General features: G+C 33.7%; 2 protein-coding genes across 2 annotated transcripts; both read left to right on the plus strand.

Moving 5' to 3' along the window:
- Positions 1–374: 374 nt before the first annotated feature.
- LOC147276175 (Actin binding Calponin homology (CH) domain-containing protein) lies at positions 375–5,883 on the plus strand. Its single transcript, XM_086253159.1, has 14 exons — positions 375–772; positions 925–1,098; positions 1,299–1,546; positions 1,653–1,824; positions 1,972–2,010; positions 2,229–2,297; positions 2,402–2,518; positions 2,708–2,919; positions 3,023–3,178; positions 3,553–3,752; positions 3,943–4,100; positions 4,825–4,921; positions 5,281–5,372; positions 5,472–5,883. Exons 1-14 carry the CDS (start codon positions 686–688, stop codon positions 5,655–5,657), a joined length of 2,007 nt encoding a protein of 668 aa, XP_086109285.1. The 5' UTR covers positions 375–685; the 3' UTR covers positions 5,658–5,883.
- Positions 5,884–9,789: 3,906 nt separating this feature from the next.
- LOC147276176 (transcription factor IBH1-like) lies at positions 9,790–10,919 on the plus strand. Its single transcript, XM_086254996.1, has one exon. It carries the CDS (start codon positions 10,120–10,122, stop codon positions 10,615–10,617), a length of 498 nt encoding a protein of 165 aa, XP_086111122.1. The 5' UTR covers positions 9,790–10,119; the 3' UTR covers positions 10,618–10,919.
- Positions 10,920–13,613: the final 2,694 nt, after the last annotated feature.

Consider the following 13,613-nt stretch of genomic DNA (forward strand, 5'->3'; position numbering starts at 1 on the left):
TTCAGCAAACAATAAAAATTCAATGCCCAATTAAGCTAGTTGTAACAAGTACTCGCAACACATATAATATGATAGTTTTTTATTGAGTTCAGAATAAAAAGGTTTTGCTAATTGCTAATTTTTAATGTTGATGTTAGTGTTGGTGTAATTGTTTATTAATCAATGTTCAAAACTTGAAATCGTAACGGTCTAAGCACAGTTGAAACTTACAAGTTGGAAGCAACTGTGGAATGAGGAGGATTAAAGGACCTATTAGTCATTATTTGAATTGTTCAACGACATTCTGGACCCACTCCCTTTCCTCCACACACTATACTCCTCACTCCTCACAAACAGAAAAAGATGAAGCTTGCGAAGTATGAACCATTGAACCCCATTCATTCATTGATTGAGATTTGAGAGAGAGAGAGGACAAGATGGTCATAATTTGAATTCCTCAAAAATTCAAAGCAACAAACTTTGAACTCTGACAGCTCTACCCCAACCCAACTCTGTTGGCCACCCTCCTCCTCCTACTACTTGTACTACTACCTTCTTCTTCAATTCTTCTGCTACTCTCTCATCTCTAACTTCCATTTAATTCATTATTAAATCAAAGTGGGTTTGTGGGGATAGCAAAGAGTGAAACAGATCAGCTCAGCTGCTCAGCTCACCATTCATCTTCTTCTTTCTTGGAGCTCCAGAAATGTCGGGCTACGTGGGCATTCTGGTTTCAGATCCATGGCTCCAGAACCAGTTCACCCAAGTCGAGCTCCGCAGCTTAAAGTCCCACGTACGTCTTCTTCTAATCTTCTTATCTAACACCAATCTACATACCCTTTTCGTTTCTTCAGCTTTTTCTAGTTTTTTTTTTTTTTTTTTTGTTGAATTGGTTTTTGAACGATCTGAAAATGTGTGATGGTGGTGGTGGTGATGATGGTGAAGTTCGTAAGCATGAAGAGGGAGAACGGAAGGCTCACGCTTGGAGACTTGCCTGCCAAGATGTCGAGGCTCAAGGTTGTGGGATCAGAGAATCTCACTGAACAAGACAGAGCTTCCTTCATTCACGATTTGTATCCCAACCTTGATGACGATGTCGATTTTGAGTTCTTCCTCAGGGTCTGTTCTGCTCTCTAATTTACAATTTTACTTCAAAACCCAACTGAATACTCTGCTCTGTTTGTTATTTATTGCTTGATTGATTGGATAATAATATAATTTGTATGGGATGTTGAAGAAACTGAAGCTGAAGTTATTGATTTTGAGACCCTCTTAATTGAATTGGAAAATGGAGTTACAAGTTATTGAAACGATGGCAGGTTTATTTGCAACTCCAAGCTCATGCCACAGCCACAACTGGGAGTGGTGCCAAGAACAACTCCTCATCTGCCTTTCTCAAGGCTGCTACCACCACTTTGCTTCACACCATTAGCGAATCCGAGAAGGCATCCTATGTAGCACACATCAATAACTACCTTGCACAAGATGATTTCCTAAAGAGATACCTTCCTATTGATCCATCAACCAATGATTTATTCGAGATCGCCAAAGATGGAGTACTTTTATGGTGATTGATCATTATTCTTACTTCTCCTTTTTGTATCTTTCTGTTGAGTTGTTTTTTCGGTGTGGAATTGTGGATTGGATTTTGAGGGTTTGTTTTTTGGATACAGTAAGCTGATCAATGTTGCAGTGCCCGGAACAATTGATGAACGAGCTATCAATACTAAGAGAGTACTCAATCCGTGGGAGAGAAACGAAAACCATACTCTCTGCCTCAACTCTGCTAAGGCTGTTGGATGTACTGTAGTCAATATTGGGACTCAGGACTTCATTGAAGGAAGGGTATGCATACATGCCTTTTAATGTATATAAAATGTGTGCACACACAAACACATGTATGTATTGCTGCTGCTTACTTGAGTTGAGTTATAAAATATACATACTTGTCGTGGATACTTATCAATACTGTTCTCCTTGTTTGGTTTTCAGCGTCATCTTGTTCTTGGATTGATTTCTCAGATTATCAAGGTAAGACTTTCAGGTTTATATAACTCTTTGTTGATATAAAATTCATCAGCATGGAGTTTGATTTTGGAAAAATTTATGGGCTATATCTGAACCAAAGGTTTCTTATGAAAGCCATGTAGTCTTGGTAGATAACTATATATAAAGTTGGATATGGAATGCAATGCAAGCTGCATATTTTTCTTTTTAAGAGTGTTTATACTAATTGTTATGCTATACAGATACAATTATTGGCAGACCTCAACTTGAAGAAAACGCCTCAATTGGTGGAGTTGGTTGATGATAGTAAGGTTAGAACGTCCTAATTCATATAAGTCTTGATTCCTAGAACAATTTGGGGGCGAGTATTTAAACCAATAAATTTTCTAATGTCTTCGATATTGAAAACCAACAGGATGTGGAAGAGTTGATGAGTCTACCACCAGATAAGATATTATTAAGGTGGATGAATTTCCAATTGAAGAAATCAGAATATAAAAAGATAGTCACAAACTTCTCCTCGGATGTGAAGGTATGAGACTAAATTAATATTTTGTCAAGGTTGATAGACATAACTTGCCTTCCTCATTTATAGAAGCAAATAGGAAAGGAAGCCTGTGATTTGATTCAATGGATTGCAACAGCTTTAACTGCTATGTAGTTTGACATATATTGCATGGATATTTCTAGTGTTTGATGGTATGAGATGCCTGTCTTGCAGGACGGAGAGGCTTATGCTCACCTCTTAAATGTTCTCGCACCTGAGCACAGTAATCCATCTGCATTGGCTGCAAAAAATCCTTTGGAAAGAGCAAAGTTAGTTCTTGAACATGCAGATAGGATGGGTTGCAAGAGATATTTGACTGCAAAAGATATTGTTGAAGGATCCCCAAATCTTAACCTTGCTTTTGTTGCACATATTTTCCAGCATAGGTGAGAATTAACCCTTCTTGAGCAATGTATTCCTTTTAGAATGGCTACCTTCACAATAGAACTTGAAATGTAAAAAATCTAAGTTTTACTCATTCACCTGTAGGAATGGTCTCTCAACCCAAACAAAGCAGATCTCATTCCTTGAAACTTTGCCAGATGACACCCAAATTTCCAGAGAAGAGAGAGCATTTCGCTTCTGGATAAATAGCTTCGGAAATTCAACATATATCAATAATGTCTTTGAGGACGTCAGAGATGGGTAAAAACTAATTTGCTATTTTACTCTTAGATAAATGGTTAATATTATAGTGCTTTATCTATCCTCTGAACATAAAGTATTCATATTCTGATAATATTATTATTGTCTTCAACCTAGTTGCACAACAAACTTCACATCAGATTCATGGTTCGAATAAAACCAAACTTCAAAAAAATTCCAAAACATTGAAAAACTCATTGTTCTTTTTTGGACTGATAATTCTGAAAGACTGAGGTTTTGTATATTTTGATTTTATGAAACATCACAATGGATGTAAACTAAATTCAAGTACTTCCAGAGTTAGACATTGCTAGCTAATCAAGCTGCTTGATTTTGGTTTCATCTAGAGCTGAATTGAAATTGGTTCTCTGCAGGTGGGTGCTTCTGGAGTGCCTGGACAAGATTTCACCAGGAATTGTCAATTGGAAGATTGCAAACAAGCCTCCAATTAAAATGCCATTCAGAAAAGTAGAAAACTGTAACCAAGTTGTAAAAATCGGGAAACAATTGAAGTTCTCTTTGGTAAATGTTGCTGGAAATGATATTGTGCAGGGGAATAAAAAGTTGATACTAGGTACATTCTCTGGCACATTTATGACTAGTGCACTAGACATTACTGTGAATAGGTTCCAGCTTATTTTAATGCTATATTTTTACAGAATCCATAAAATTACATCAAACTATTGGGATAATTATATGTTTTTATAATCACTCAAAAAAATAAATATTTTATCTGAATCAAAGAGTGTGGCTTTACTCTTCAGCTTATTTATGGCAATTGATGCGGTTCAACATCCTCCAACTACTAAAGAACTTGAGATTTCACTCTCATGGGAAGGAAATCACCGATGCTGATATTTTGGAATGGGCCAACAGCAAAGTCAGCCACACAGGAAGCCAGTGTCGCATGGATAGTTTTAAGGTACCATTTCTCTAGTTTCTTTCCTTCGTCACAAGCTCGATCTCAATTAACCCAACTTCAAGTATTATAGTGTTTGATGATAACGACATACTTTTAGCTTTCTGAGGTGTGCGAGTTCAATTATTAGTAGGTTGAATGAATCAACAAACATAACTTACTTTTAGCTTTCTGAGGAAAGACTTCTACACTTGGTATGAAAAAGAACTAAAAATCAAAATGCATTTATTTTGCCTGATATTCCCAGACGGGCTATGATATAGCATGCATCATTATCATCACCTGAAGAGATGGATGAGCAACCACCCAAATACAAAGAAAATTAAAAGGCAAAGATCTTGTAGCCATGACCAAAGTCATGAAACCGTTCCTTCGAAATAAAAATGCACATTCTAGTCCATAGGTCTTGGATTTATCATTTTATTTGCTCAGGTGTTTAGTGAAGTAGATGAAGGATAGCCTTTCATACTTGGTGATGGAGAAGTAAAATCAAAATGCACTTGTTTTGCCTGAAATTTCCAGCTAGGCGGTGATATCATGATTTACATGCACCAATATCATACCTGAAATTTCCAAACATTAGGAAGAACTTCTTTTGTCTGAGCATCAATGTTCAAATCAATCTGAGATTTTTTTAGCAGAAATATTTTGTTATATTTACATTTTATTTTGTTTAGCAAATAACAATATTAATATTTCATCATACGTTACTATATCAATTTTACAGGATAAGAGTTTGTCAGATGGCATTTTTTTCCTTGAGTTGCTCAGTTCTGTGCAGCCTAGAGTGGTAAATTGGAGTCTTGTTACGAAAGGAGTAACAGGTATGTTTTCTCCTATTTTCATTTGGTCAAAGTTGAATTTATTTAGTGAATCTCAGTGTGTGCTAAGAATCAACGATATCTTTCACTTGTTCTAAATTCTTCTGTTTTGATACCTGTTCAAAATATAGATAATGAGTGTAGTTGAAGGATATTTGGGATGTGTCCTGTAGTACTACTAGTGGGATAACCACTTGATGATTACATTCAATAAAAAGTTGTCCTATTTCTTGGATTTTATGCTAGTTCAAAGTTTCTGTGATCATGCCTATTAACTATTTATTTTTAACTTTACTATCAATTATCAATATGTTTAACAATGACTATTCATAATTATTTTTCTCATTCTTTGAAAAATATAGACCAGGAGAAAAAGATGAACGCCACCTACATCATCAGTATTGCAAGGAAGCTTGGATGTTCCATATTTTTACTTCCTGAAGACATAACTGAGGTACTTTTGGGGATCATTACCTTGGCCTTGTTTGTTGAATAACTTTCTTTCAGTTTTAATCATGTACCTTAACTGAATTCTGGTTATAAATTTCATCAGGTGAATCAAAAGATGATCCTTACATTGACTGCAAGCATCATGTACTGGTTTTTGAAACAACCTGTTGAAGACAGACCATCTGGGATTTCAGATAGTGAGGGTTCCAGCCAATTGGAGACAATCTCCAATTCCACAATTGATGACTCTGCTTCTGAGTCTTCACTGGAGGAGAATGGAAATGTATAAATATGCTATTACTAGGAAACTTTTTACCAAGTTTCTGTTTCAAAAGCTCATGAGTTTTTTCTTTGATTTTTTGTTAAAATTGATTGCAATAATCAATATATGTAATAGTAGGAATTTTTCTAAAGTGTATTGTGAAGCAAATTTTGCTCAGGCAGCATATGTGAATAGCCTACTCTGGCCCTTTTTATACCCATTTTATATTATTAAAATGACATTTTGATTCTTCTAGGCTCTTCTATTGTAGTATACCACCTTTTTACATATTCCCTTGGCATAAAAGGATCTTTTAACCAATTTGGTCGAAGACTCAAAAAGCAAATTGTATATTTGTTGGTCCAAATCTATAAATTAAAGTTGGTCTCTACACAATTGAATAAAACATCATGCTTCTGTATAATTTGGAAACAAGTTATACGATCACCCGATTTAATGACCTTTGATGATTATTTAATTTTTTCTGGCCAAAAGATGATCATTAAGATGGAAAACCTTGCTGTAACGAAGACCTTTGGGGTCAACTTAATGCCACTTGAAGTCTTGTTAGTCTGTCTCATCAGTGAGTTCTCTTTTTTTTGTTTTTTTGTTCTTTGTTTTGCTTCTTGGCAGTTACAAATACAGTACTATAGTCCATGGGCTTATCATGTGTTTGGTAAGATTTCATAGTCCATGATTGTGGATGAAGCTCAGATGGCTAGGGGTCTAATTCAATATGGCATTTCTGAAAGTTTTTTATGGGGTTGTTAAAAAGAAAAAAAATAAAATGCAAAAGGGGTGCATTTCTGCAACATTAATGAATTCAAATCGTGAAGGTCTCAAATTATTCACTGCCTTTTAGGAATTAATGATATGATGATGGTCTTAATTTGCACTTGATAAGGCATATAAAGGAGTTGCTTGAGAACCAAGACACTAGTAAGTACCACATGAATCTGATTCCTTTTCTCAATTCCTCGGGAGGAAGTCTTGTTTCTTTCAGGCCACAAAGTCATTACTCTTTTAACATGTATGTAACCAAAAGTTATAGAATACAACTATTCTTTTCATTTTTAAATGTAGCGGGTGAACATTTTCCACTTATTCTTAGAATATAAAGTTGTATTGTAGAATAACTCGTATGTGACCAGAGCAAACCAAATTTCTTGGGGGTGTCCTAGTATGGATGACACCTGTGACTGACTCAGAAGCCAATTCGGTGGTCCTAGCTAGCAAGAAAGCTAATTTAAGAAGATGAATAAATTAACAAAGCATGTGGATCCTGCTTATCTCAACACAAAGCCTAATTATGAGTTTTGTTAAAGTCTAATCCTAAAGCTTTGGTGAGTGTATGTCCATTTGTAGGCAAGCCAGGCCCACCCACATTACTTCCTCAACTTTACTATTGAAGGCCAAAACAGGAAAACTCTCAACTCCAAGTCCAAGCTTGGTGTTCTGTTTTGCATTTGCATGTCTGTCACTCACTTCACTTGGTTTTATTTTCTAGTTATTTAATTACTTTTTCTTGTGATGCCAATGCCATGAATGATGAATTATATTACATTATATTTTCTTTGAATAAAATAAGTTTAATTTTAATGTTTCACCCCAAGTTCTAAACATTCTTCTTGGAGGAAGAACATATATAGTATATAAAGGAAAAGATATACTACATTATTTATATAATCCTTTTATATCTTATTTGTATAGTGTATATATTGAGAATATTAAAACCCGTACTGCATGTGTGCATCACATCATAAAGTAAAATAATTCTATAAAAAAAGTTATTTTTTTCTATAACTAACCTCTAATATAAATTCATTTCAATATATTTATTTATGTTTTTTATTTGTAAATTAAATTAGTACTATCTCCGGCTGTTCCCATGAGATTTTCACGAGACCCAAAGGACAAAACACACGACTTGTCAACGTGTTGAGACTTGAGTGAGAGAGTGAGGCAGAGAAGCATGCATTACTCCTTTTCTCCTTTCTAAAAAAACCTCTTTCTCCTTGATTAATTTCTTGCTGTCTTATATAGATTAATTGATTGTATAACGAAATAGTTTATATGTACTTATTGAATTAATTATTAAGATTAATAGTTCATTGACACCTTAATTAATTAATTGTCACACATATGACATATAAACACATTTTAATCACCACACTAGTATTAGACAGGAATGGAATCACAACCAGACTTACAGTCGCCTTGGCCTCCTCTTTTTCCAACCCTCTATGATATATGGCAAATAGTATATAATATAATGATGAAATTTTGTAATTAAGTTTTTTTTTTTTTTGTCCAAATATATATAAGGCAAACTAGCTAGCTAGCCCTAAAAGGTGTCAAGCTATTAGCATGCGGTTGGGCTACAAGGTCACATGCACGCGCGTGCTCTCTCTTTCTGTAACCCCATGGTCAAAAGTCTCAAGTTCCTTGACTAGAAAAAAAGACAAATAGCCTCAAGTTCTTGCTACTTTAGTCTCTAGGTGCTCTGATGCTCTCAGTAAATAAGTGTAATAAAAAAGCCAAATCCAATTAAAATAAAACCAAATCTTGAATGTTACTAATTTTGTCACAAGCGATAGTGATCGATCATATAAACCAATTGGATTTGCCAATTGTCACTTTCCCTAATAACTGTCACTTCACATGATCCACGGAAGACCTGATACCTATACATACTTTATCACAAGGAAGGCAAGAAAGAGCCTTTCAACATATGGGTAGCCTTTCGACCAAAAAAAAAAAAACCATATGGGTAGCCTTTCTATATGGTGTTTAGTAAATAGAGTAAATAGATTCGACACTTATATTCTCTTGTCAAATTGATAGTAGGAATTTTTTTTTTTTAATATATTATTTTAAATTGACAATTTATCAACGTACTATGTTGTTAAATGAGGTACGAAGTGCAACATAGATAGTTATCTTATTCGTCTTTACTCTTTAGTAATAAAATATTTTCTAATTAATAATTTTGAATTTCTCCTTACTAAATGTATTATATATATATATGAAGAAATTACAAATTTAGTTCTGTTATTTTATACCTAGTTCAATTTTGGTTCACAATCTTTTTTAAGTTCTATTTTGATCCACTAATTGTTTCACTTGTTCAATAAAGGTCCAGATTTGTTTTCTTAAATTTGGCATGCCTTTTACCCTATCAAATCTCACCCAAATTCAGCAAACATATACTTGTTTTAAAGCTATGCATTTCTTCTTTACAACCATATAAAGATCATTAAAATTGGAGTTTTAAAACTCAAGATAATTAACCCCAAAGTAGGGTACCCGAAACTGCCAATTTTTCAAACTTCACCCAATCTCAATTCTATTAGATTCTAATACTCCAAATTTGTTTTTATGACTAAGAAATGATAAAATATAACTTATACTTCAATTATAATTGAAGAAAACACAACCCAAAGGATTTAAAGTCACAAATCTGGACCTTTATTGAACAAATGAAACAATTAATGGACCAAAACAGAACTTAAAAAAGATCGTGGACCAAAATTGAACTAGGTATAAAATAAGTGGACAAAATCTGTAATTTTCTTATATATATATATATATATATGAACTTATCTGCTTTTTATTATTTGATCGAAACTGAAGTAACATTTAGAGAAGTTAGAACATCTAATTCAAAATAAATTGGTAATAGACAAAAATACTTAAGATATTACATATTGTAACACAACACAATATATATAGACACCATTTCATGTCGGTCGCCGGCCATTGTTATCAGCTCATAGATATGATATATCCACCACTAGTTGGTAGCTCATCACCATGAGCATGCACTAGCTATATATAATACCTTTGGCTTATAGAGACCAAAAGAAGACAAATTGGAATATAATAGCAAGAGAGGGAGATAAATTAACATATATGCATGATGTTAGAAAGAAAAAAGAAAAGGCCCCATATATATAATCCAAGTCAAGTGGGTAAATGGAACCATGTGCGCTCATATGGTGGTTGGTCCTTTGCAGCCCCACGAAGCCCCCTTTTCACCTCAAAAACTCCATGTTGAAAACGAAATATGGATCAAACTTTAACTAGCTACCTATTATTCAATTCAACTCTCTCTCTCTCTCTCTCTCTCTCTAATATGATATTATTATATTAAAGCTAGGTTGATTCTCCAAGTTTTTCCTCCTTCCTCTCTACACCTCCCATTTCCAATATTCTCTCCTCTCTTTCTCTCTTTCTCTCCCTGTCTTCCTTAAATTGCCTAATCACATTCATCGATCTCCTGTTTTTTGGGTACATAGTTTTTGTGGAGAGACAGATGACAGTGTGTCAGAGCTGGTCAGAAAACTAAATTCTTTCTTGTTTGTCTTGGTGGCTTGTGACCAAGCGGACCCCTTTCTGTCAGAACAAAATCTTTATCTTGTTCATTTGTCTCAATTTGTACTACTCCACCCAACTCTCCCAAAACCCTAATTTTTTTTTTTGGGCACTCATGAATTCTCGTACCTTATTGTTATCTCCTAACCCTAGTTCGCTGAAATCTAGGTTCGCGGGAGGGCTCCTCCGAGCCCTCACACGTATACACAAGCATGGACACATGGCCAGGTCATCTCCCACTCCCCGAGAGATCCGGCAACGATACCATAGAATTAAGATCGCTGCTTATGCGTCCATGGCTTCTGCCGTGGGGACCAGAAGAGTTTGGAGTCAGGCCTTGCTTTGGAAGATCCGAAACCGAAACGCTGCCGTTTTGAAGAGAATTAATAGGACTCATCATCAGCCCATGAAGAGGAGATGTGTTCAGAAATTGAGAAAGAAGAACTGGGTTGAGGTCGGTGGTTCGGGTCAAGTGAATAGGCTCAGGAAGGTGGTGCCGGGCGGTGAAGCCATGGATACTTGCAAGCTGCTGGAAGAGACTGCTCATTTTATGAAGTGCCTTGCCACTCAGGTAAAGGTGATGTCAAGAATTGCGGAAATTTACTCTACTTGATCATACAAAGAATTAATTAATGGAAAACAAAAAATCTCATACAGGAAAAAAATTACAAAAAAAAGATGTATAATTATGTACTTTGATCTGGATGGTATATAGGGCCACCAAATTAAATAAATAAAAAAGAAAAAAAAAAAGAAAATATATAGACAAGAAACATATATATATAGCTCTAGATCGAAGTACTCTTATTTGTAAAATGGGGAGATCGATGTATCAATTCCTTGATAGATTTTATATGTGTTGCCTGTGTATATATATATCGTCCTGTAATTATATAAATCTTCGTTTTCTTCTTTTTTGTTAATTTTGTTCTAAATCTTAATTTCTTCTAGGATTGTTAATTTTCAATGAATTTCTGCCCCTACAGTAGTAACAGTACTTTTCTTAGTACATTAATCAAATTCGTCAAAACAAATATTGAAGATTTAGAAATACTAAATAGCTAGACTACTCTTTTCTTTCAAATAAAAGAGTGCATTAATTAATTAATCAATTAATAGGAGTAAATTGGTCCAAATAGTAGTACATTAATTACATGATTATCAGAGTATGGTCCAACCCCAATTTATTTACCATAACAATCAACCATGACCCGTGATTTGCAATTAATATATTTCCCAGTTACTGATGATAATCTTTAATTTAGATACGCCATCCAATTCCTACTGCGCGCTTAATTCAAAAGTAGCCAGTGAATGCTTACTTTCTAGTTATGCTTCATGCATATATATATATATATTTGTCTTTTTGGTGGATACTACTATTCATGTATATATATTATAAACTGAAACAACCATTAAAAATTAAGCCTATATATATATATATATATGCATGTCTTACATTCTTTATCATCTAAAATACTGTATATAGTTTGAAGTTTAGCTAGCGAGCGTACCATATATGTATATATTCCGCCCAGTACTACAGCTGTGAAATATAGCTCGATCTCATGTTTTGTTTAGTACTGCAGAGATAAGATAAGATAACTAGATTAGGAGGGTTACAAATTAATTGGGATGGCGCATGTGGAACAATAGTTTCTTAATAAATTACTTTATATGTATATATGCATTTAGTTAATTCTTAGAGTTTCTTAATTTGTCTTGTAACTAAGGGCATTTGGGCTTGGGATTCTAGGGTTTTCGCTTAGTTTTGTTGTTTCATCAGAAGCCAATATTTGTTTAATTAGGACTTTATGTTTGGAGTGGCCGGAATATATACCAATTTTTTTGAGTTTATTTCAAACATGTTATACTTAGCTTTTAAACCAAGATTCTTACACGTACATTAATTACCATATTGAGGATATTTTCGTACGTACTGATGATCATTTGTCAAACTTCTTGTTTTCTCCTTCATCATAGTCTTGTACATATAGTACCCTTGTATACTTCTTAAGTACTCAATATATTGTTCATACTCTAGTTATGGTTTTTATGCTAATTCAAATTATATATATCTAGGTTTTGATGGGGATGAAAACTTTACCTTATTGATATATACAGACTCCTTTTATTGAAGTATACTTCAACTTATTTATGTTGAGGTATGACTTTGTTGGGGCCCACACGAGTCGTTTTATGTCGATCCGAACCATTCACAAGAATCATCTTCATTGATAGATTATTCTTGCAAAAAATTAGCCAAATCGGAAATCATTTGTCTATCTAATTTTGATCAAACAAATAAACGGTTTCATCAAAAATATTTGGTTTGTCCTTATATTTGATCAAAATTAAACAGATAAATAATTTCTGATTTGGCTAATTTTTTGCAAAGATGATCTATATATCAATGGAGATGTAAAAAATGAATAGTTTGGATTGACACAAAACGACTCGTGTGTGTCCTAATAGGGTATACCTCAACATAAATAAGTTAAGGTATACCTAAATAGAATGAGCATGTATATATATATTGTAGTTGTAGCTTCTTTGACACATGAATATATAGGCTAGCTAGCTGAAATAGCCAAAGTTTCTACTTTCTAAATACATTAACAAGATCGAGTATGTTGTACATTATATACTCGATATTCTTAATTATTTACTTCATTGATCTACTTATATATATATATATATATATATATATATACAGATTACCCTTTCCTTCTTTTTCAGCTATGAGCTTTGAATATGAATATATATATATACGGTGATTTAGAATAAGTACCAATCTTGAGATATGATCTCTCAAGTGATTAGCCCATTTGCATTTCAGGTGTTTTGAATATGGTTTCTCCCCCAAACTACGTCAAAAGACCCAATCGCTATATGTTGATATGACCCTTGATGTTATGCTAGTTTATATAAGGCTAGCTAGCTTAATAATTAATAGTATAAGTATCTGGGGGAAAAAAAAAAGCCTCTTGGCATTTTTGGTTAGTTAGGTCTGGATTTTATAACAGGCTAACAGCGATTTATCAGTTGATGTGTCATTTATAATTTGGAGTATTGAATATATATAAACTATGAACTACTCATAGAAATGCATGGAGCTAGATTAATTGGTCGGAGAGGACAGATAGAAGATTATATATCAATTAACAAATGAAATGTGTTATTTCCTCATTCATCTCGCATTAGAGAAAACTGATGCCAACACGTACCAGTTCATAATTTGCATTAGAACCAAAATCAAAATATAATATAATATAATATTTGGACATATTAATGAAAACTAAATTTTTTTCAAGGATAACAATCTAATTTTTGCTCATGGCCATGCTAACACCAAAGGGAAGAAAAAAAGAAATTTGGAAATCAACAAGGAAACAACAATTAATAGCGCGGTACTACTTATACAAAATTAATCTATATATGGAGTATTAATTATTCCAGTATTACTAATGGAAATTAATATGTTTATTCATGTCCCCAATCTAGTGCACTATATTTTTTTATCTAAAATTCGTTTTTATATTATGCATATCACTGCTCTGCAACAAAAAGAAACAAAATGGTTTGTGTGCTCAATGAGGAATATATATG

Source organism: Dryas octopetala, chromosome 8, assembly GCF_963921425.1.
Source record: "Dryas octopetala chromosome 8, drDryOcto1.1, whole genome shotgun sequence".
NCBI lineage: Eukaryota > Viridiplantae > Streptophyta > Magnoliopsida > Rosales > Rosaceae > Dryas > Dryas octopetala.